At 40.1% G+C, this 25589-nt stretch overlaps 2 protein-coding genes across 3 annotated transcripts in view; both read left to right on the forward strand.

Annotated features, from left to right (window-relative positions):
* The first annotated feature begins 1395 nt into the window (after nt 1-1395).
* On the forward strand, nt 1396-5217 carry ela3l (elastase 3 like). The gene is made up of 8 exons (XM_042488809.2): nt 1396-1543; nt 1774-1862; nt 2038-2135; nt 3259-3387; nt 3832-3968; nt 4317-4462; nt 4870-5022; nt 5164-5217. The coding sequence occupies exons 1-8, from the start codon at nt 1504-1506 to the stop codon at nt 5179-5181; spliced, it is 810 nt and encodes a 269-aa protein (XP_042344743.1). The 5' UTR covers nt 1396-1503; the 3' UTR covers nt 5182-5217.
* A 10872-nt stretch (nt 5218-16089) lies between these two features.
* fam219ab (family with sequence similarity 219 member Ab) overlaps nt 16090-25589 on the forward strand; it is a 37338-nt gene continuing 27838 nt past the window's right edge. The window contains exons 1-4 of one of the 2 annotated variants that reach the window (XM_088076920.1): nt 16090-16372; nt 19259-19403; nt 22972-23261; nt 24552-24651. In XM_088076920.1, coding sequence (XP_087933046.1) covers nt 23184-23261; nt 24552-24651 — 178 coding nt within the window. In that variant the 5' untranslated portion in view covers nt 16090-16372; nt 19259-19403; nt 22972-23183. Of the gene's footprint in view, nt 16373-16615; nt 17013-19258; nt 19404-22971; nt 23262-24551; nt 24652-25589 lie in introns of those variants that run through there. The other variant, XM_042488458.2, reaches the window with a different exon arrangement.

A 25589-nucleotide genomic window follows, 5' to 3' on the forward strand; every position in this document is an offset into this window, starting at 1 on the left:
TAGATGGGTAGCTCTAACCAAACTTTGAAGCAAAACATGAAAAACACTGTTTTGTGGATTCAGCTATCATAAGTTGTAAGGTATTCTCCGCCATGTATGAGTGTCTCTTACTATCCTTTGCAACGGCAAAGTGTTCTCTGACCTCCTTTGCAGATGCTACAATCCAGTTAAATTGAGAACCGGTTTTCTAAATGACTCACTTTAAAAAGCTTGGACACAAAATGCTGCATTTAATTTTTGTCTTTTGTAAAAGAGTACAACTCAGGTTAGTGTCTGAACAGATAAATTGTCCCATCTAGTGGTGGAATGGGAAACTAAATGATTCATGAACAAAAGTATAGTCTGCTGTCTGAAGCAGTCTGATGAAAATGTTTTTTTATTTGTGAAATGCTTTGTATTTCAGCTCAGAGTGAGCTGAGAGGGGTCACAGACCAGAGATAGAGCTCCTGTAATGATGTTTGGCCTCCGGTCCAAGCTGATGTCAGGTTCTCTCATCAGAAACAACTTGCAGATAATTACAGACGAGCATTTTGTGTTCAACACACTCAACACCTTTTCTACCAACTCCACAAGTTTAGTAGTTTACTGCTCTATAACCTTTTTTGTGTAACATCACTCAAGAAGCCTTTTGACAGATTTACAATGTCTGCATGCTGAGTCACTTCGGGCTGGCACACTGTGACACTTTCACACCTCAGGAAGCTGTGTCTGTGTCCTCCAAGCCTCATAACTTATTCAAGTCATTATAACAACCTCATGATACACTGGGTCAGTGTTTTAAACTGCATTTTTTACTTTTCAGCAGAAAATTGACCCTAAGAAATAATACCAGGAATGTTTGTTGAGTGACGTGTTTGGTGACACTCATGGACATACAGTATATCTCATACTCCTGGCGCTGCAGAATTTACTGCAGAACTGTGTAGGATGTCAAAGGATTGTGGTGTATCTGTCGATATTTTCTGCACCAGCGACACCATCTGTTTCTCATTGTTCTGGTTATTTATCATAGTTATGCCTCTTAGTTTGAGTTTTGTTTCACATTTCAGAGAAAACAGGCCAATTCCAGTAATCCAGATGTTGGCTTCCCATGCAGTTATGCAAGCATTTAATTCCAGGTTTCAAGAGACTTTTCCATGCAAAGGTGTAAAGGTGAGTTCAAAAACAGAATATGATGCAGAGCTTGTCTGGTATGAGTGTCCAGCATTTACAGACCTACAGTATACATACTATGCATCTTTACATGTGAGCAGGCATGATACACATATCCTATGCATAGTAACAGAGCACAAACTGTTACCTTACATGAAGGTCATGAGAAATGTTCCAAGAAACACACCTGTGTGTTTCATCAGACACCACTGACCTGCATTGCCATTGGTCCGTCTTCATCTCCGGGCCAAGACAAACCAATAGGAGTGTGTGTGAGTGGGTGTTGTCTGTGGTGGAAAGTTTAAAAGAGAGTGTGTGTCCTGTTGTCCCTCAGCAGAAGCATCAATCAACATGATCCCCATTGTGCTGGCCTCAGTGCTCATTGCTAGCGGTAAGAACATCTGGCATTCTCTAATTCTGTGTGTAATTGTTCCTGCAAGTTTGTGTGTGTGCCTGTATATTACCCCACAGGGAGCTAACTCTGTGCAAGAGTTTACTGAAGAGAACAATGATACAGTTTGTGCCATAATTGGGAATCAAAATAATTCCATTGTTCTCCTGCCTCATGAACACACCCAATTTCATGTGCATCACACTTGTGTCTGTTTCCTCCCCATCCAGCCCTCGGGTGCGGCACCCCACCCATTCAGCCCCTGACTTCCCGTGTGGTCAATGGAGTAGATGCCAAGCCCCACAGCTGGCCCTGGCAGGTATGTTAATATCTACACATCTGTTACTGTTTTTATATTTACTGGCAAAACCTTAGGGGTTCTGCATCTGCTTATTTCCAGGCTTTCCAGAGCTAGTTATTAAGAAATAACTATTATTATACATCTGCAACCTGCTCCTTACTGTATCCTTTATGTTATCCCCTTTCCTCTCTAGATCTCTCTGCAGTATGAGAGGGATGGTGTGTGGAGGCACACTTGTGGGGGATCTCTGATTGCTGCCAACTGGGTCATGACTGCTGCTCACTGCATCAAGTACGAGCAGCAGAGGAAAACACAAACACAAAAACACAACCATCAATTCTCACTACAAGTCTTTTGTTAAATGTAGTGTACATACTCTGCACCACACTAGTTGTGTTATTCTGCACCATAAACTCGCCTTAAAGGAGCAGTGTGAAGGATTTAGTGGCATCTGGCAGTGAGGATTGCAGATTGTGACCAGCTGAAACTCCCGTGCGCCAAGCATGGACTTGCAGTTAGGATTTTGTCAGTTTTTATCGCTCAGGAGGTTTTTAACTGGAGCCAAATTATCCGCATAGGTCTCTTCCTCTCCAAAGCAAACGGACCAGGTGATTAAAGACGGCAAAAATCCTTCAGCAGTTTCACGCTAAAAATCAATGTTTCTCCGATGACATTCAGCTTGGTGCAGTCTGACCTTTAGCCTGCACCTGCTAATGTGTGTTATTATACATTACATTATTACACTTATAAGATCCAGATATTCAGGAGGTGTTAGGTAGGATCCGAGTTAGCTGCAGAGGTCTCTTTTTCTCCAAAACAAATGGACCCGGTGATATGAATGGGTAGAAACACTGAATAAAGTAGTTTCGCGTGAAAAAATCTGTTTTTCTCATGCTACTTGTTGTGGAGGAGCTGCTAACTATGGTGGCCAATGTCAAAACATAAATACCCCTATCTAGACCCAGTGTTTGGTTTGTTCATTCTGAGCTACTGTAAAAACGTGGCGGTGCAATATGGCAATTTCTGTGGACGAGGACATACTCCCTATTTAGATGTAAACAGTTCATTCTGAAGTAACAAAAACATGAATATTTTTATTTTCAGGTGATTATATACTGAAGAAAACATCCCTTTATATTGTATTCCATGTCTGGCACTGTATCCCCCTAAATCCTGCACACTGGACCTTTAACCCTTACAGAAATGAAGATCGGGCAAATCATGAATTCTTAAACCTGCCATCATTAAAAAAAAAAGTACACTCAAGATCATATGAGCCACTGTCCTTGTTCAAATCATCTTATCATCTTGCCGTCACAACCACTCATCATTGAACTCATCACATCATTCAGCTGTGCACTGAATTGTCTGTCTGGGTTTGCCTGGACCTCAACAGTCTCTTCTCTCCCTCCAGCACCAAGCTCTCCTACAGGGTGTTCGTCGGCAAATACAACCTGATCGAGGAGGAGGCTGGCTCCAAGGCCATCCTGCCCGAGAAGATTATCGTCCATGAGAAATGGAACCCGATCTTTGTGGCCCTCGGGTAAGACAAGCACCGCCATACAGCAGAAAGAGCTATCTGAGTCACCTGCCGTGACGTACAGTACATCATAATCTCATCTGTTCTGTGTCGAGGTGACAAAGTGGGCTGAGCCTCAAATTCCATTTATTCACTCTGGTCCACTACATACCTTTGACACAAGTTCTCCATCTTCATACATCTCATATTTCTCCACAGTCAATAAAAAGTGTAAGACAACATGAGTAAGAGTAGACCTCTTTAAGCATAATATTGCACTCAAGTATGCAGCTGGACATTTTCCAAAGTGTAAATTTTGAGAGATAATATTAGCCATTGAGTTGATTTAGTTGTATGTAAAGACGTGATAGCACTCTCTGTCTTTCTGGCTCTGGGGGAAGATTAAGGATTGCCTGTCAGTACGAACACCTCACTCAGTTGCTTTCTCTCTCTCTGTCTTTCTTGTAGAAACGATATTGCCTTGATCAAGCTGTCCGAGCCTGTGACTTTGAGCGACCAGGTGCAGCTAGGATGTATCCCTGCTGCTGGCACTGTGCTGCCCAACCTTTACCCCTGCTACATCACCGGATGGGGCAGGCTGTACAGTAAGTCCCTGTTTGTGGAGGGCTGGGTTGTGTTTATGTGTCTGTATTTTTTGTTTTTTTCAGCTTCTCAGAAATGTCCTCATGTCACTGTCCTTTAGGGTGTGAGCGTGATGTCTAGATTTAACTCTGTGAGTGATCGGGGTTACCCAGGGAAACCTCCAAAGTTGGGATGAAAATCACATGCATGAGATTTGAGCTGAAACTTTTTTTTACTGGGGGAGGATTACTCTTAAATTGAAAATTTGGGTCGGACTGTGAATTTGGCGCTCGGGGAAATGCTGTAAAGCAGATTTGACAGACGGCTAGTGTATGTGGATGATGGTAATAGAGTTGGCTTGTATGTTTTAGCCGGAGGCCCCATAGCTGATAAGCTGCAGCAGGCTTTGATGCCTGTGGCTGACCACGCCACCTGCTCCCAGCCTGACTGGTGGGGTATCGCTGTCAGGACCACCATGGTGTGTGCCGGTGGGGATGGAATCGTGGCTGGATGCAACGTAAGTTTGTAGTATGTGTTTGTTTGTTTGTGTGCATGAGGAGGAGAAGGCAAATATTTATTATGTTTTCAGCTTCTCCTCTTTTTTTCCCCTTCTAAAAGAATGCATTGTAAAGCTTGCACAACCTGATTCGGCAATACTGCACTTAATTATGCCAGTGAAGCATATTTCAATTGGTTTAAACAAAAATGTCCAAGTAATCAGAGGGGAAGCTTTTTTGTCATTACACTCATGTGTTGTCTAGCTGCCAAGGAACATGACAAATGTTTCTTGTGTCCCCATTATACTCGGTGAAACAATGATTCTGATTGTGATTCTCGCAGTTGTGCCTTGCCAGTCTCCCAGCAGCTCCAACGTATGAATAAAACATATGCCCTCCTCCTCCTCCTCTCTCTTTCTGCGTCCAGGGCGACTCCGGTGGCCCTCTGAACTGTAAGAACACAGAGGGTGTCTGGGAGGTCCACGGCATTGCCAGCTTCGTGTCTGGCCTTGGCTGCAACTACGAGAAGAAACCCACTGTCTTCACCAGAGTCTCAGCTTTCAATGACTGGATCGACCAGGTAACGGACACACACACACACACACACACACACACACACACACTTGAATTCTGTTTCTAAGTAGCATCCCTAGTTGGCTTACACTAAATGCTTTTTCCTTGTTTCAGTTTCTTGCTTATGACTCAATACTTGTGTTTTCAGGTCATGATGAACAACTAAAGGAGATGAAATACAATAAAAAACATACCCAGCAAACTGTGCCTTGTGTGATAGTGTGTTTTCGATACCCACCAGATTTAGCAGACTTTCACATCTGATGAATAGTGCATGACTCCTAAACCTTATTAAGCCACATTAACAGATCCTGTGCCTTCCTCTGGGGCTGGCTAAAAAAAGGAAACAATGTCAAAAAATATCCAGCAGGTGTCCTCATACACTCATGATAGGAAATTGAATCTGACAGCTTTCCAAATCAGGAGACTGTGCAGAATGACCAATGTTTCTTCCTGCAAAAACATCACCAACAAACAGACGTCATACGCAGCAAATAGCTCACATAATACAAGCAGATGATTCGGATGACATTGTCCATCTACAATGATGTCAAATAACTCCAAGTTGCATATTGGATGATCAGAAGGAATGGTGGGTGCTACTATGAAACAGACCCCTCATATGAAATATGAATCTAATATCCCAGCTTGAAACTGACCTGGTTTATCCCTGTGCCCTCTCAACAGGAGGGCTTTATGAAAACCATAATACTCTGGAGTCTATCATTCCTCATGATAATAGCACTTTGAAAATGAAGAATGTGAGAAAGTAAAGTTGAGATTAACACTTCAGTCATTTTTTTCATGTAATAAGATGAGGGTGGGACAGTAGAAATAAAGTAAATTCTGTCTCAATTCTCTCTTTTTTTCTATCTGACTCTCTTTTCTCTGTGTCACATTTGCAAGACAGTAAAGCAGACACACACCCTGATTGGTTTTGACAGTGTAATGGAGGTGTGCAAACGTCTCCATTGACATGAGAGGCTGTGATTAGACATGACACGTCCTGCTAGAGCAAGTGATAATGACTCTGTGTGTGTGTGTGTGTGTGTGTGTGTGTGTGTGTGTGTGTGTGTGTGTGTGTGTGTTATTTATAAATAAAACACAACCCTGTTAAAAAATAATAACAACCTATCACTCAAGGAGTAAAACCTCAGCTTAGATCTGCACTGCTTTCTCAGCTTCACACACTACAAACCGAAACTGAAGACAATTCTCTATACAAGAAACACAAATCTAACATGATGTCACTTCTTTGCCATTTCAAGGCACTGCCTTTCAAAACACCATGCATGTATGCACTATTGATCAAACACAGCTGTCAGGTGTACAGACACTCAGGTGCTTACTGTAACTGTAAATTAACCAATCATCAATCATTTTCTTTCTTTTTTTCTTTTAATGCCTCTGTGCAAGCGACAGCAGTGGGCAAAAGACTATGTTTTCAGTTTGTCCGTTCATCCCATTCTTGTGAACATGATTTTTGAAGAACGCCTTGGACTTAACAATGGACTAATTAGATGTTGGTTGTCAAAAGGTCACTTTGACCTCACAAAACATGCCTTTGGACATAATTCAATAATTCATACGCTAATCATGACCAAATTTCACACAAATGTCTAACAGAATAAGATGATGAAGTGATGACATTTTCTATCCAAAAGGTCAAAGATTAAACTTCACTGTGATTTCATTATGTTCTGCAGAAAGACTTTGCTGGCCATTTTTATGGACCTAACTCAAGAATGAAAGGGGAGTCATTTTGTTGGATACTGAGTGGAGACACTTATCTTGACTTAGCTACCATGATGTTACTCATTGGCTTGTAGACTGCTGTTTTTGAAGCCTCAAGTTTGGCCTTTTTGACTTTGCCATCCTGTTTTTGGCTGTTGTTGTCGATTTTTTGTACCAAGAATTGACCATATTTGGTTTGGGTGAGAGGCTGGAGATACAATCAGCAGACAGCGTGTCACTAAAGCATTAACTGTCTATTAGGCTTTAATAAAATGTCAATGGATGAGTTACATAAAAATTCACCACCATACAGTTGTCATGAATGTTGAAATTTGCAATGGAGACCAAAACTTTGTATGAGGCCGTAAACATGTTTATTTCTGCTGTAATTTTGGACATTTTAACACAGAGGTCTATGGGGATTAACTTGCTTCTTGAGCCAGCCTAAAGTGGCCATTTAAGGAACTGCAGTTTTTGGCATTTCCACGTTGGCGTTTTATTTTAGCCATAGAGTTTGCCACTTGGTGCTGGTTGTTTAGATTCTCTGTGCTGCCGGGTTAAAGATGTGTGTAAAGCATCAGAGCTTAAGAATTTACAGCTTCTTTACAGAAACATCCTTTTAAGCATTGCCGACTGCCATGGCTGCATATGAGTTTGAATAGACATGGATGTAAACTGTAACTGCAACTTGACTTTTTCGCAGAGGCATTCAAATGTGAGACGCATTATTGTATAGTTGTGAATGAAGTCTTTCATTCTGCAAAAGATCTGAGGTGTTCTGCTACTTGTGTGTGTGGCTGTGTGAACTGTGTGTTGAGTTTTGACAAAATGTGCTTTGCTTCAAGATCATGCTTTTGCAATCGTATAGTGGACAGAGGGAGACACAAGGAGTTTTACTGCGTGTCCATGATTCTCTGAGGCAACACAGTACTTCAGAGTGTTTCTCTGATATGATGAATCACTCCTCTGAAGCAGCTTTCTCTGGAGTATCAGTCTGTGATCAGTGATAACCATCCCTTCTAAGCTCTCATGCAGGCGACAGCACAAGTGTTGCTCCCTGACTAATTCAGTGTGATTTGGATGAAAAAGGAAGGTGTCCGTGGATATTGCCTGTCTACATTTGAAGTCCATCCATAAAAGGAAAACCTCTGCAGCTTTTACAAGTACTTTGTTTTGTTACAGTGTGCAGTACAGATGACATAACACCAAATGAATGTGGAATAATTCAATACTGACTGAGTGCAGTAATTCATCAAAATTTAATAAAACAACTGGGTTAGAAATGTAATTGAACTTTTAATGTGCCTGACTATTACATGACATCATCAAATCCTGGGGCTGAAATTATTATATTGGCTGATAATGTAATAACTAAGATAAATGCAATAACTGAAGTCATTTCGCTTTAATCACTGCTATTAAATGTCACAGACAGGATTAACCTGTTGTTATCCAATGTTGTCAGGATTAATTACATCTTTGACTCATTTAACACAGAATTTAATTACATATATCAAGCTACTACGTCATCTAGCAGTTATTACGCTGTCAGTCACTATATTCATATTTAATTTAAACACTGCACTTGTTGAAGTATTGCTTTTATGTGCAAACAGTACACTTTGACTAAATGTCTGCTCTCTGAATCTGTTAGCCAGCTTTTTTTTTTCTTTTCTGAAGTTGGTGGCGAGGGTGAAAATCAGGCCTCAAAAGAATGCTTTGTCTCTGCCTGAACTTTGTGGGACAGGGTGCCCCCACTCTCACTCCCAGCACATACACACACACACACACACACACACACACACACACACACACACACAAAGAGGGAGACAGCTGAGAGAGTTGAGCAGTGTCCCCCGGGAACACCCTGCTGTTGTGCAGAATACTAATGAGGAAAAGTGGTGGCAACAAGTTTTTCAGTTTGTGCAACTGCCATTCAGCCTCATGCAACTTGTTTTAAGTGCACTAATCAGGAGAGAAGGTGTTTGTTATTCACTGCAGCTTTGCCAGGATACTCCTGATGCTGTGTAATGTTGAAATGGGTCACTCTGCACAATCATTTCGAGAAATGATCATAGAAATTTTCATCTGTGTTTTTGTTTTTTTTTTCGTCTAAACGATGCTTCGTTTTTTGCATGTTACACCTCTTTTACCTTACTGGCTGTTTGATTTGTTGCAGTGACCTTTTGTACAAAAGTGTTGATGGGATCTCCGCAGAGGTGTGAGAGGAAAAGCCCTTGATGGGATGTTCCAAGACTGTCTTTGTATAAATAGCTCAGTAGTAACAGACTCAAAGAGGGAGAGGGAGGAGGCGGAGGGGAGGGGAGGGAGTAGGAGGGAGGGACTGGGGAGGATGATGAGCAGCCACACTGACAGCAGCATCTCCGCTCTGTCGCCCTGTGCCTGTCAGCAGTCACTGAGAGCCGGCCGGGACTCCGCCAGCTTGACTTCATTAACAGTCCGGTGCTGACCGCCCGCGCGTGCTGTCCAGCCATGTTGCCCAAACGGTCGGACACAGTTTTGTGACCTACTTCGAGACAAAAGTTCCCGCCTCACAAACAATTTGGTGAAGTTGCTGACGATCGGTGTACATTTTGAACATTTTCATATCAACGCGGTTTGCAGCCGAGGGCGCGCGCGGAGAAGAACGCGTGGTTGCCGGACACCCGGAGGGCAGAATTAGGTAGGCTGGTGCCTGAAATATTCATGTGCTTGAGGTGAAACAGCAAGTATACAAACAAGGAAGTTAAATATTGAAACATAAATATATGCCATATGCCATACTTTTGGAGCTTTGCTCATCCTATCTATCCACAATATTTTGAAAAATTCTCATGTTTTATGCGTTATTATATTTTTAATTGTATAGATGTATAAATTAGTATTGCATTACATTTCTTTAGTACTGAGAGAATTCAAAGGTGCTTCCGGTATTATATAATTGTATGCAGAAGGAAATAATTTTGTCAAATATCCATAACGTAATAGCCCACTAAAGTTCCTATAAGGACAATCAATAATTACATGTTAGGGATACACCATATTGGATATTTTGCCTCAATACACTGACATAAAAACAACCCATTCGGCCTATAACCGTTTTTGATATATCCAACTTTAACATCATATCATGCATACTATTATTGTGATGGCCCACCAGCAGATGGAGGCATGAAATATAGGCTAATGCTTTTCAGTTCATGTAAATGTCATTCATTGTGCAAAATAAGAAAAATACTTACCGATATTTCATTTTAAAGCCAATATCTGCCCATATTGATGACATACTGATGATATTGTGCATCCCTATTATTACTGCCAAGCAGACAAATTACCCACTGCTTGACTATGCCCAAGTGTTAAAAATAGTGTCAGCACTCAGCACTGTTGATTCCCCCCTGCATCATAGTGAAGTTGTTGGCCATGCAGCTGTTTCTCTCAAATGAGCATGGGGACTAAGGGAGGCAGTTCAGTCACATGAGATGGAGGTCACTCATTCTGATAGCCCACTGAAAACTGATGCATTATGCACTAGCATTTGTTTTCCGTGTTGTTTCTGTGTGCACAAGCCTGCGAGTGTGGTGGTATCCCTGCATGCAGTGCCCATTTGGCTTCCCCTGTAAGCAAGCAGTCTTTGTTGTTGGCTAATATTTGCATGCATTTACATTAGATTGTTTGCATGTTCACACAAAAGGCTTTTATGTTTGTCAATGGCATCATTCACAAGCACAAGCGTGAAAGCACTGGCTCATGCTGTACTTTGCTGTTGCATGATACCAGTATCAACCTTAAGCTAGACTGTTTCCTGCTACTAGCCACAGAGCACAGAAACATTACGTAACAGATGGACTACAGATTTGTGTATTGATTGTGACTTTGGTTCAGGAAGTGTGCACATGTGATATGGTATGTGTATGTTTGTGTGTAGTGTTCTGATCTTTGAACCTTCGAATCTACCAAAACAAATAGTTGATCAATCACTCTGAAACCATTAGCTGACCTGTTGACTCAATACTTGGAAAATGCTGTTGTGTGATTGTGTGAAAGAATAGCAGTCATGTTTTTGCATTATATTATGACCCCAACACATTTGCATTCCTCCAGCATGGTCACCAGCTCAAACCAGAGCTATCTTGTGTGTCTCAAAGGAAATGTATTTATCTTGCAAATGAGAATAAATTATCCTTGTAGTTATTAAAACGTGAACCACGCTCGTCTACTTTGGGAAGTGTGGGTTATGAAAATGTGATATAATTGGTGATAATGAACAACTGGTGCGACTGCTGTGCGTTTTCTTGTTATATGCACCACTGATTGCATGCTCATATTGATTTCAGACAAACAGCCCCTCTGTTCCAATACATTGCTCACATTCATTTCTCTCTCTCACATACACATGCAGACTCTGTCACATCTCCCTGTCATTTAATAGCCTACAAGTTCCTCACATTTGCTCTAATTGAAATTGTAAACTGGATAAACCACATTTAGTGTCACCTGACTTCTGTGGAAAAAGTTCCCCAGCCTGTTTTGGAAATATTCTGCCAAGCAGTGAGGGCAGTTTTATTGACAATAATCCCAGTCAGTGATTATGAGGGTTCATTCCCCACAGTGATGCCACCAGCATCTTGAGAGAGACCCATCTGGTGCAAACAGAAAGCGACTTCATGTGTTGGAGAGCAGATCAAATGCATCACTGCCACCTACTCTAACTTGAAGTCATCCATCTTTATTTGGCTTGGTCATAAAATGCCTATAAAGGGAAGGATAACTTTGAAATGAGTTCTCAATAGCAAGCTGGGACTGTTGCAGTATTGCCCTCAGATGGAGAGAGGAGGGAATATGGGGTCTCATTAGAAATGCATTAGAGGGAAGGGAGAGAGGTATAGAAGCAAGGAGATGAGCTTGAGTTTTTTATCTGTTAAACTCGAAGAGGAAAAATATTCACACTCTCCAGCTCATGCTTGATTCCTCTCTGTTAGTCTCTCTCACACACACGCATACCAGTACACCTCAGTGACCCATTTAATGCCAGCCACAAAACTGGCAACTGTATTCCCACACGTTCCTCCTGAAAACACATTACTGCTGAAACTCATTCAAAATAATTCGGCGAAAAAAAGTGCTTACTGGCACCTGCTTTATCAGTTTAATAACTTCATCGCTCTCTGCCTGTGTAAAGGAAACAAGACTGAGAAAGGATGTTTCAACACAGTACTGTAGCCGAAAGGCACTCTCCTGTCGTGTAATACTCTCCCATCATCTGCAGATTATTACACATAACAAAGTCCCGAGAATTACATTTTCACTGCACCTGTCACACTTTTCTTGTACATTACAAGTACAGAGATAATATGATAACACTGCATTGTGTAGATTTATTAGAAAGCATTGTAATGCTCTTATTGCCTTTGAAAAATATTGTGAATAAAACCCTCATGCGCATGTATAGCTCGTTCCATAGTGTCAGCGGGGATAAAACCACCTTGACCTAGTGACTAGCCTGTTAGGGAGAAAGTAATCTTTACTGAGCTGACCTCAGCAGGAACATGTGACAGGTAGTTTAACTGTGGCCAAGTATGCTATGCCAACACTCATAGGTGTAGAATTCGAGGGGATGCAGGGGACACATCCCTCTCAATATTTAGAACATGTAAAAACAAAATTAGCAAAGAGCTTTTATTTTGACAAAATCAAAGACATTTACAATATAAATAGATGCAGAAATGCAAAAATGTGTGCATAAAAGTCACCAGAATGCAGGAAATTAAAGGGATACTTTGCCAATTTTCAACCAACTTTGTATCAAAACAATGTGGGTAGTGTCGTGTTTAGCTGTAATAGTGAGAGGTTGCTGTGTGGCCTGTTTTTTGCCCAAATGTTTTCAGAAAAACATTTTAGCTTACTGTTTAATTATAATATAAGACTATTTCTTGCCAGTCAGCTGGCATTGTTTCACGTGTATGAGTTTGCATTATGTCACCCACCAGCAGGAGTGTTCATAGGGTCTGGTGCGCTGCTGTGCATTTTGGTAGTTGTTGGTTTTCTACCTCTTGAGCAAAATGTGCTTTTTCTCGGTTTCTGTGGTCATGTAGCACCATTTTCAAAAGTATTTGCGTCTTTTTACTGAATAGACATCCTAGTTTTGTTAAATGCCATTTTTCCAGTGAAATACCTCTTTAAGTGTCTGATGGTCAAGAGGACCCCTAAACTTGCCCCAGTGTTGAAACAAAGCCTATGCCCTTGTCAACATGTGTGTGCATTTGCATATGATCTGGTAAAATTAACTCCTGCAATGTATTTTCTTTCTTTTCAGGGAGAATCTGTAACTAATGCGGCAGTGACCATTTGAAGATCTCAGCCCCACCTCTGAGGTGTGATGTGACCGTAATGAGTCTGGAGGCTGCAGTCCAGTCGACCATGGAGAACGATCTTAGGATGGGCCTGTCTGTTTGGGCCATTATAGCCATTGCTTGTAACTCGGTGGTGGGTGTCCTCATCCTCATCCTCTTCGTCATCCTCTACAAGGCCTGCAAGGTGCCTTCACACCAAGAGAAAGTGCCAGTTTTCAAAGCAGTGGCGGAGCAGAAAAAGGCTGAACAGAAATACCTGCTGACAGCAGCTTGATAACAACAGACACGGACCTAAGATGTAGACATCTTTCAACTTTGAGTCCAAAAGTCGAGGTTTAGCGCGTGAGAAGACTAGCTGGACTCTGAACTTTGAGTTATTTTCTACATTTCTCTTCCTCTTCAACTACTCATATCATTATTTTCACTCACATTTCGCCACCATCAGCCCCTCATCTACACCATTCAGGGGAGCTCAGCGTGAGCTAACTGCATTAAGAGTTGTGGCAAGGCCAACAACAACAACAAGCCGACCCAATCCTCTTATCTCTGCTGTGCTTCGCTGGGACTGTCCATCTGTCAGTCTATTTGCTTTGCTCTACACAGGCAGACCATGATCTCCTCCTCTGCTCCATCCTTTTTCATCCCTCCGTATGACTCAACTGAGAGGATGTGGAGGAGAAACTGCAAAGACACAATGCATTGTAGAGGGAGAGTTTGGGGTGATGGGGTTGGGTGAGAGTCACAGTAACATTTTAGGAGGAAAACACGCTCTTAAACAGCCTGGTTTTCGTTAGCTGCAGCACTTATGATGACAGCAACAGAGTTGCCAAACCCAAAAAAGCCCGAAAGAATCAGGAGAGGAGAGAGGTGCTGCTGGAGAAAGTGTGTGTGAGTCACAACAGGGCAAAGAGGGAGGCAGACGGAGATAAAGGAGTGATATTTGGTGGGGATGATAAAGTGCAGGGGGAAGAATCAGAGAGGGTTTGATGCTTTGATGTGTTGTTTACAGAGAGGGAGCTCCAGGCTGCTGTTTGGCAGCCTCCCTGTTTGACACACAAGTCTCTGCTTCCACCGATCCGACTCCCTTGGGATTAAAAGCAGCAGCAAAAATGTTACTCGTGTCCCCAGTGTGCCTCTCTTTCATTTCATGAGCTCCTCTAAAGACTGAATAAGATATTTATAGACAGCCTTCACCAGAAATGACAGACTGACTGAAGACACACAGTCTCACAGTGACGAGTGAATATTGTATTTATTGGAGTGAATTGCTGCAGCTAACACACTGACTGTGCAATATCAAAATTGTCTAAAGGATGGAAGAGGCAATGTGACAAGCCGATGATAAGTTTATCTCCAGAATAGAAAGTGCTACAAAGCTCTATATGTTTTGGTCTTGTACAGTAGATAGAATTAGAAGTAGATACAATTTTGATAAATTAAAGGGCTGTTTACAGAAATGTGCTCTTATTTTGTGTCTGAGGAACAAAAATCTGATCTCAGGTATGGTTTAAAACATACATAGGTTGCTAAAATAAGAATGTGCTGATTTGATCTTCTGTGTATCACTTTCTGTTTTACTTATTCATATTTCTGTGCAACGGAGACATCACTTTACCAGTCAAATATCAGTCATCAGAATGACTGATCTTGAAAGTATTCACTTGCCTCAGCCCTACACTCTACAAAATAGCTATTTCACTGTGGTAATTACCATTGTGCTCTTTGCCTTGTGATACTGATGAGTTTATTTTTGACTGACACAATAAAATTATTTACTCTTGTTTCTAACAAATGTGATCCACAGTTGATGTTTCCATGCCATTTTTAATGGCCCTCTAAATTCTACAAAATAGATTAAATAAAAATACGGTTATTGTGGACTTCCTCCTCTGAAGTAATCAAAAAGGAACAAATTGACCTCAACAGCGATCCACATCCTGTTGCTTATCAACCACAACCATGTAATCCTTATACGGTAACAATAGTCCAGCATCATTTTAACTGAGGGAACGTCTATGCGAGTGACAAACAGCATCTTGAGTTTAACAGATGCCCATCATTTTTTTTCTCTCTCACAAATAAAAGCAGAGTTTATACAAGTACTGCACTTAAAGCAAAAGCAGTTTTTAGGGACTTGCACTCAAGTGCTTTAATTTTATGCTGTACTTTGTGCTTTTGCTGCATTACATTTCAAAAAAAATTATTTGACAGCTAATCAGTATTATAGTATTCAAAATTAGTCCTAGTCTTAAGACCTCTTTTTTAAGATCTCTGTCTCATCTTCGACTTCACTATAGTTTTACTTGACCTTGTCTTGGTCTCAAGAGGGACTGTATTTGTTTTTCAAGACTGGTCAAGACCTTGACTGCAGAACATCAGAAAATTCCCTGTGCATGTGAAAAAGAAGTGTTAGATGAAGATGGTTAAATTAACATCATCTCCTTAGTGTTTGTATATGTTTTTTTATTTTTTTTTTACATTTTATCCTGAGTGTGGGACTTACACTGGTTCGGTCTTGGTCTTGACTTGGTTTCCACCCCCAAATTCTTGGCCATGTCTCCATTTCAATACGCTCTGGTCTTGGTCATGTCTTGGTCTCAGTTTAGGTCGTCGTAAATACAACACTGATAGAGGCTATCTCATGAAACACAGTACAAGATGATAGTATACAGAGAAAAATGCATCTGTTATCATTTGTAATAAAAATACTAGTATTAATAATAATAACAATAAAGATGGTGCCATTCTACCTGATAATTTGTAAGTAACATTTTGAGTGCTGAATCTTTACTTGCAATGAAGTATTTGAAATCAGGGTAATTCGACATGAGTAAAGCATCTGAAAGCCTCTTTCATCACTGCATAAAAGCAAAATATTGGTTTACATTGATTCAGTTTATTCAAGATGAACTACTAACAAGATCACAGATCTTGTGAGATGACATGAACAGTGTAATGCTATTTGTGTGATTATGAATATATGTATGCATGTATGTGTAAAACAGTGGTTTACAGCAGGCATGAGACAGATGGTTGGGGCCTGTGGTGGGCTTTTGATTTCAAACTGATGATCAGAAAGGCGGCTCTACATCTGTCTAATGTTTATCTGCTTCCCTTCTATTCATCTGTCTGCCAGTTCCTCTCTCTCACACTTTGGCTGCCTTCCTCTTATTTGTTTCTCTATTCCCATGGAACCAGACTGGTGCCAGACCTATGCAAGCAACCCAGCGCAGATCCAGTGATCTACTCCACAATGAGCTGGATGTGAAGGTCAGTATATTCACACACACACTGTTTTTGAACCACTGTGCTGACCTCCCGTTTTTTCAAATCAGATACTTTGTTCAAGAAAAGTTTCCATAAGGGATGCACGTTAATTATCGGACCGATAAATACAATTTTTAGATGATAAATAGAACCGATAGCAATAAGTAGGTACAGTGCTTTGATTTCGCACGTTTTGCCCATGATTTCGCTCCGCAAGTAATACACGCACTGCTTTACGCTGCGTGACGTGTAACTGCTGCGCCTGGTAGACTAGTGCAAAACATGTGGTGGCAGTCAGCAGCAGGGTCTCCCCAAAAGTTTCTTTTTCGTTGTTGTTGTTTTTTTTCTCTCGGTGTTTTCACTGTAGTATAGGGGACACTTAGGGATGTTGTGCAATAAAACAACATTTCCATGTCCAAAAACAAATGGAACTAGACGATCTAAGGTCCCAGAGTGAGGGGAGGAGAGGACTACTAATGTGCAAACTTTATCGCTATTTAGCGGCTTTTCGGACCCTCTCAGCGGAGTTGTTTGGAGAAGGAGGTAATAAACACAGTAACTGCTGTGTAAGCGGCCGCCTCCTCCCTCTCTCTCCTGCTCCGTGTGTGTGATGGTGACATGAGGAGAGCAGACGCTGCACACGGTGAGATTTCAGATGTCTTGTGTTTACAGCTCGGTTATGTTGAAAGAATAAACATATATCTGATATTTGATTCCTTCCAACTCCCAACAAGCAGAACAACATGTAAATATGTAGTGATCACAGCAAAGCCCTTACTTAGGGACTGTTCTGTAGCTGTGCTGCTTCCTGACATTTTGGGGAATGTTCTACTGTAACTCAGACTGATTGTTTTCGGCATTATGTTATTATCAAATTGACATACGAAAAAAAGAGGGGGAAAAAACAAAAAATATGAAAATGATTTACCAGCTTTTTGTCTGAAATGTCGTGTTTTTTTCTTTAAAGAAAAAATGCGCAAATTCAGATGTTGATAAAAAAGGTACAGAAGAAGCTATAATTAATTGTTTTTTTTGTGTATGGAATCTGAAGATCTGTTCTTCATGTTGACTTATTCATTGTTTTTATATTCAAAACACAAAATATTCTGGAGGTCACAACAGTTTATCTGTATTTGTCAGTGTTTTATCTACAGGCTAAGCAGCTGTAGGCTTTTGGTAGTATAAAAGCTTTTATACTTTTATTGAGTGATACAATTTACAGATACTCTGATTTGACAGATTGTCAGAGCATTTCATTTGAAAACAAAATGTCCATTTTAAGAGTCAGAACTGTTCTTGTTTTTGTTGTTTTAACTGTAGTGATGTCAGTTATATTTGGTTAGGTCAGAGCTATAATGTTAAATTCATCAGTACTCACTACATCTCAGCCTTTTATAACCCCAGGTAATGAAAACCAAACAAAAAGAAATGATCACTTATCTGTATTTTATCAGCCACGAGAAGCTGGAAATTATCGGTTTATGGGTAAGGTTTAAATAATCGTTATCATGCATCACTAGTTTTCATGAATTGATCCTGTGTGATACCAGATAAGAAAACATAGAATAAGCATCCATCTTGTTCCCCATCTGCTCTCCTGCCCGTCACGCTTCCATTGATCCATCTCAGATTTGATAGTTAGATGTGGTGACTGAACTTTACAACAGTCAGTGCATCTTTCAGTTTCTGGGAATGCATTGCACAGCAGCAAAGCAGGCTCCAGGGTCGTCCAATGGAAGTTGGGATGGAGTGTCACTGAACTCAACACAGTGTTACATAATGACCAGAACAAATATTACAGACATAGAGATTACTAATAAACATATCAGCGGTCAGTAATCTGCGGCTCCATCTGCACGGCTGGAGGGGTTGCATAACCCACATCAGCCCAGATTGAGTCACGGACAGTGTTTATACTTGCGCGCTCATGTGTCTGTTTTGTGTGTGTGTGTGTGTGTGTGTGTGTGTGTGTGTGTGTGTGTGATAGCACTGTAATGCCATTACCAAGGGGTGAAATGTTAATCTCCATTTTGGACACTGCATGCCTGGTGGATTTTTGGACTATTTGAATCTTTTGTAGAATATAATTCAATTTAGCAGTTCAATATAAAACTCTGTGTGTGTGTGTGTATGCATGAGTGTGAAATAGAGAGAGGCAGGGTAAATCTTAACACATAACTGTTGCTTTTGGGGCCTTTTATGGTAAAGTATGAATCTGTGCAGTATAATAAATGCTGTGCAGGGAAGGATGTGTGTGTGTGTGTTATATCTTAATGTCCTTGTGTACGAATAATTAATGAGAAAAATTCTAATCACACTTAACAAGATCTTCCTAATGGCACCCCTACAGAGTTACGAACAGTCATGACAATTACATGCACACAGACACGCAGTCATTAAATTGATTTTGAAAAAGCCGCAGCTCAGATATCAAATTCCTCATAATTCGGTATAATTTAGTCAGTATGAATGTGTATTCTGTCAACAGAGGTCTAATTATCGCAGGCTGAAATAATGAGTGTGATAGGAAACACACCAGTATGCATGATACATCAGGAAAAACAGACACACAGTGAGTGCATGTGACACGTATGTTATAGGACAGAAAGAAAAAGAAAAAAAGAAAAAAAAAATAACTCCATTGATGTCTTTTTTTTACCTGCAAATTTGCAGTGCCTCACAAAAGACCAGCATCTCTCATTTCCCAAAGTATAAAAGTCTGACCTCTAGACATGCTGCTATAGTCATGTCTAATCCATATGCATGACCAGAAGTAAGGACCTCAAACTGTTTGCATTTAGCACACTAAAACACTATCACCTACTTGACCCTGCACACACCTCATTGTCATTCATCATCTGTCCACCCTGTGTCCCTCCTCTACTGTAGGATTAGACTGCCACCTGCTGGCTGCTTTTGTTTTTGCGCTGCCTCCAGTTGTAACCACCTGATGTTGGCTTCAGCAGCAGCAGATTGTTGCCAAGACCCTCCTCCATTATTGTGAACCATTGCTGCTCTCTGCTGGTATTTCTAGGTAAGGACAATGTGCAGTCAGACATGTCAGTGCCTTTCATTGAGAACGAGTCACAACATCAGGGATGTTCTTCTGGCCGGCCATCATTAGCGGGACATTGTGGTATCTTTTCCAGGATGTTAATGTGCTACATGGTAGTCATTTGATTGTTTGATTTAGTTTTTGTGTAAAGTTATTTGAGAGGGAAATTTTATCTTGATATAATGTATGGTCAATAATAGTTACTCTTACTTTTTTTATTACATTTCGCCATATTTTTCTATTTTTTCAACCCAATGGCCCCTCCTGCTGAAGCATGACTTTTCTACGTTAGAGTAGCAGGGTTTGGGTTTGGACTGAATGTAGCAGACCATGAAAGGATCCCCACAAACGGCATTCGCCGAACGGCCAGTCAGACCAGAAGGAAGAAACAAAAGCACCGGACAAAGAGAGGGAGGAGAGCCGGCATTAGGGCTTCGACCGAGAGCTGTTCCTCTACAAAGCCTTGTTCTTGCTAATGTCCGGTCACAGGAGAATAAAATGGATGAGATGTGTTTGAGGCTCACTCAGCAATGGGAAATCTGGGACTGCTCTGCACATATCTTCACAGAGACATGGATGACCCCTAACATCCTGGATCAAACTGTTGCACTGGATGGGCTGACCTTGTTAGGAGCCGAAAGGACACAAGACTCAACATTCAAAACATGCACTGCAGGAATTGAATGATGCCATCCGCAGCAACGGGATAGAACTTTTCATAGTAGCTGCTGATTTTGATCAACTTGTCCTTCAACTCCAAAGATGTGGCAGGATCAAGGACGATTGTAATTTCATTTTTTAAACATAAATCTAACTTCTGCCTTCTGAAGTGGAAATCCTACAAGGAAACAAAAAATGGAGAAAATAGTGTAATAGTTCTGCAATAAATCCTATTTTTTTGAGGAGTTTATAATCTTTGTTATTGCTATTAACACTTTCATAGAGGTGCCAACTCTGTGGTCATTTTTCGGGCTGTAATTGCAGTTTTACAGTATTAAAATAAGTGTATTTATGTATTTATATACTTTATTTAAAAACTTAGTTTCAAAGTCCTGGATTCTGAAACTTACATAAGTAAGTTTGATCAGTAATATACATTTGAAGTATGAAAATTAGAAGTCATCATGCATTACGCAGAAAACTCCCTTTCAGAAGGATTTTTAGTACAGATATATTTGATTTTTTGATTATTAGGTCTATTACTGATGTATAAATGTACAAGATGCATTTATGTTGTAGTTGGTCAAGGTGACGCAAATTCACAGTACTTTATATACTGCTAAGTTGTTTATTCTATAACAATGCTTTGTTTTCTATAAACTGATTGTGTGTTTGTTTTTGATCAAATGTAAACCTGCAAAGCATAGCTGACATAGCTGTCAAACAAATGTGGAGTCAAAAGTATTTCCCTCTGAAATGTAGTGGAGTAGAAATATAAAATAGCAAAAAATGGAAATACTCGAGGAAAGTGCTTTACTTCACAATTGTACCTGTGTAAATGTATTTAGTTAGATTTCACCATTTACTGTGCCAATTACCCCTCTTAAAGATTTTTTACCAATGATCATTAAGATGTATCAATTACATTACACACATTACAAAATGTAGATTTAAACATATCCACTGTACCTCTTGGTTTTTTGTCCTGTTTTTATTTGTTTTGTTTTTTAAACCCACTTACATGTCTTATCAAGAGTCCTGTAGCTTGTTCATGCTTTTAGCCAATGATGGTAGGAGACTGAGACTCCCTTCATAAGTAACCACAATGTACAAACAAACAAACAAACAAACAATCAAATAAATAAATACTGTGATACCGAGGTAACTATAGTAAGTAAAACAACAAATATATTATCAGTAATTATTGGAATTACTTAAAAAGCAAAATTTCAGATCGCTATGATTGTATATTATATAATTGGAATATTATAATTGATTAACATGGAGGCAGCATTATGCTTGTAGTGATCTGAGTTGCTTATTATCCAGTTTAATCTAAAACAATAATTATATTTTCATATCTGATCATATGTTTTTTATGTGAAAAAACAATCTGTAAATTTAACTACACGCTGTCAGACAAATGCAGTAGATAGTAGAAGATATAACAAGTATAACATTTCTCTCTGAAATGTAGTGAAGTATAAAGTACAAGGTACAATTAAAGTACAGGTACTTAGAAACGTATTTATTGTACATACTGTCTTGAGTAAATGTGTTCGTAGCATATATGATGCTTAGTGATGAGGCAGAAACCTGTATACTGCAGTTGCTTAGATTGGTGACTGAAGTTAAATGAAATTATAAAAACAAAGTGATCCTGATTGTTTAGCAGGATCCAAAGAAATTTTTCCTTACTAATTTACCGTAATTTAAAATAAGTTTAGGATATAAAACGCTGGATGATAATTTGACCTACATGCATCACAGTCACAGATGAATCAGTTTCCCATAACAAATATTACCGCTGTTTTTGCGGTAGACGTATGGGTTGTCTCTGTCCAACTTATCTCTGGCGCTATAATTAATCGGTTCCAAGCTGTTCATTTGATTCAGTAATTTATTCAATTCTAATTGAAATTCCTGGACAAAGATAATCATTAACTGACTTTTGGAATGATGGGATGTTATACAGTCTGCTTCTGATCATTCTTATATTTTTGTAATAAAGGGATGTATTTTGTCTTCACTGGTCCACATGGTTTCAGCTTCCATTGGAGCAATAAATGTTGCATTTCTATTAAGATTGCCAGAACAGAGACTCTTTTTCAAGAAGATTTATTTTGCTCTGAGGATATAACAATGGAGATGGTTAATCCTCTGATCCTCTGACTTTGTTTATTTACTTAAAGGAGCTTTATACCACATTTTGAGCATTAATATAGTAGCAAACAGCTATTTGCTGTGTAAAGATGATGGAGTAATGGTGTTCTAAGCAGAAAATGAAGTCATGTCTCTGTTGTTGTGGTAGTCGATCCGGCCGTGCATGCTTATTAGTGCATGTGAAACCCTGTGAGTGTCCCACCAGCTAGCTAATTTTTGCTGTGCTGTACTGTGCTCAAATGGCAGTAAAATTTGACTTAAATAAAAGTACAATATTATTAGCTTCAAAGTAGACTTTAAGCATCAAAAGCAAAAGTACTTGTTATGCTAATAACTCATTTCAGAATAATACAATATTATTTCATTGGATTATAATTATTGATGAACTAACATTTAATTTTATTGATGCAGATGGTAAAAAAATGTCTGTGTTTTGTTATTTTGCATATGGCTGGGTATCTAGCTTGTGATTTGAAAAAAATATATATTCTAAACTATAATTGCGCATCATATGTTATTTGTTGATTGGGCTGCATTTTGTATGATTAAGTTAGGCTAACAGCTGAATGTTGAGGAGTAAAAGGTACTTTATTAGTGTAGTGGAAGTAGAGAATAGTGTGAAGCAAAATGGTATGTAAGTATACCACTTCAGTAAATGTACCGAATTACTCTTCATCCCTGTGCATTACTCATTCTGCGTCCCTTCTGTGTCCCCGGACCCTAGCTTGTGATACCGTACCCGGAAGTGGGTGGTGGAGTCACCGTCACCCAACTGGTCACACCACCGCCGACATACTGCCTGCTGGGATGAAGCTCGCCACCGGAGAACTACAGAGATTGTTACAAATCTGAGATCCTTCACAATCTTGGTGATAACTCGATCAGTTACTGACATATAGTTTTAAGGACAAGGGGGGAAAGAGGCGCGCTGCCAAAATGATGGAAGAAATAGATAGATTTCAAGTGCCGAGTGCCGTACAGGAGGCGGAGATGCAGGCAGAGATGCAGCCGCTGGTAAGTCACATTTGTGGGCTGTTTTCTGTTGTAGACCATCGATCAGTGTTTTGTTTTTTGTTGCTGATTTAATATAATAGTTATTTTATGATGTTTAGTGTATGAGGCCTTCCATTCATAATGTTATGCTCCGGGATCCCGACAGATCCATCACCTGCCATGCGTAATATTGGCTGATGTACCATTTAGCATTTTCAGCAAGTTTTCCCGACTACAGTAAAAAGGTTAAAACGGCAGTGCGGCGTGTCAGGGGATAATTGATTTGCTCATAGACAGACGTTTTTGTTTCTGTGTGTAATGCAAAAAGCGTCCGGTCTGCTGCGTAGTGAGCAGCATCCGTCATGTCTGGCGAAAACAAGCATCCCATCCCAACGCTGCTGCTGCTGCTACATCCTCAGCATCCATGCAGCAAGTTGCTCCGGCTAAACGCCACTTGTGTCGTCTTTACGTGATTAGTGAGCAGGCTTTAATCGCTAATATGTGTTTGTGTGTACCGTTAAATGATTAAATTTTTATTCAGATTTAAGAAAAAATATGTGTACATGATGCGCTCCGTGGCCTGTAGCGGGGCCCTGGGTTACTGCAGCCTGGGCGGCCTCCTCAGCCCACGGCCGGGACCGTTAGAGAGCCAGACTAGACCCAGAGCAGTCTGACCTGACGCTGTCTCCAGGCGGCCCCGTGTCTCCATTCATCCCCGTGCGTCATGTGGCTACTGATTCACAAGGTCTTTTTGCTCTTTACCTTTGCCCTGTGGATATAAGATTAGATTTTTTTTTGCCTCCCAAACTGGGATCCAGCAGTCCTAAATGGTCCCAGAGCAACTTGGAAACATCAAGGATCATGTAAACTTCTGTATTTCACATTTACCATAAGATAGTGTTGTAGCTTTTTTTTTTTATATTTCATTCAATCTCTGCTTTATTAGTTAGAGTTGGGGACAAATGCTAATTTTAAAAAATATTAAACATGTTCTGATACATCTCCCCCAAAATCTACTCCTATGCTATGACAAAATGTGGTTAGCCTGAAAAGATTTTGTTCTTAAGAAGTGTGCGTGTTCATATTTTTAAACAAGCTATCTGCTTAATGTTTCATACACAAGGTGTTCATTAAATACGGGGGGACTCTTCCTTCCATGTTTTATCTATTTATGAACTGTTTTATTCACATTGTCTGGGCATAGTAGGGTGCATTATGCATTACAAAAATACATTCATTATTCATAAACGCCTCAGCGATGCACATTTCTGCTCATCTTTCTATCCACGCCGTCCTCTCATTTGTCTCCAGGACCCGGCCTCGTCCACAGCCTCAGAGGTGGACTCCGACACCAGAGAGGGGGAACCTGTCACCATCAACTACAAGCCCTCACCCCTGCAGATGAAAATAGGTGAGGAAGAGCAGTACAGTATTTGTAGGCCAAGTATCCCTGTGGGTGTCTGCGTATCCTGTAATCAAGTGTATTCTTAAAGTCCTGGAAAGAGTCACCTGCTGTTATTTGCAGACATGGCATCATCTCTAGACAAGAAAGAGACTGTTACTGCAGCATTTTGTTTTTGTAGGGTGATGGCATCTGAACAGTGATGGCCAATTTTAAGAGAGCGTTAGTATAACAAGGCAAACCATAAATGTGGTGATATGGCCGAATTCAATCATTTTAGGATATCCGCACATTAAAAAATACCTGTGATAAGTTCCCAGAGACCAAGGTGGTGTTTTTTTCTGAACCACAATACCATACCAAAAAAAGTATTTCACAACCATATAAAACAAAGAAAAAGCAACAAAATCTCGCATTTAAGAAGCTGTAACAAGAAAAGGTTAGTGTTTCTGCTTTTGAAGAACATTAACAATGAATCAGTTATCACAGTTGTTGATAATTCTTCAATCAATTAGTTTTAACGCTTTTTTTAAGCTTTAACTTATTTTTTAAGCTCTACTCAACTATATTCTTTGGCTTATGGATGGATATCGATGGCAAAAAAAAGTATTAGCCTCTCTAGTTTGTTTAATGTTTGAGAACTTGAGTCTGTTGTTTATAAAAAGCCACAAGTCCTTACAGTCTCATTTCAGCACCTTGGACAGAGTCCAGTGGTGAGCGGCAGCACCTCTTTCTTTTATTTACTCCTACTGTAAAACTTTCTTAGCTAAGCCTTAAAGAATGATTAATACTGTCACCTATTCTGTGAGAAAAGTGCTTAAAAATGTTGTTTTTTTTATATGTAAACTCGTGTCCACATGTGCAGTACATTACTTGCTGTCAAAGGTCATTTTCTTCTACATTTGTCCTATATTTTGAGAGTGAGACCACAGTGATGTCTGCTGTTG

Source organism: Plectropomus leopardus, chromosome 4, assembly GCF_026936395.1.
Source record: "Plectropomus leopardus strain MGB_pleo_1.0 chromosome 4, ASM2693639v1, whole genome shotgun sequence".
In the NCBI taxonomy this organism is placed as follows: domain Eukaryota; kingdom Metazoa; phylum Chordata; class Actinopteri; order Perciformes; family Serranidae; genus Plectropomus; species Plectropomus leopardus.

What these genes read in the sequence shown, in the direction of transcription:
- ela3l (XM_042488809.2), top strand. Translation starts at nt 1,504, where the DNA reads ATGATCCCCATTGTGCTGGCCTCAGTGCTCATTGCTAGCG. An exon ending in ACTGCTGCTCACTGCATCAA is followed by an intron (nt 2,136 to 3,258) that starts GTACGAGCAGCA and finishes CTCTCCCTCCAG; the next exon opens with CACCAAGCTCTCCTACAGGG. An exon ending in GAATCGTGGCTGGATGCAAC is followed by an intron (nt 4,463 to 4,869) that starts GTAAGTTTGTAG and finishes TTCTGCGTCCAG; the next exon opens with GGCGACTCCGGTGGCCCTCT.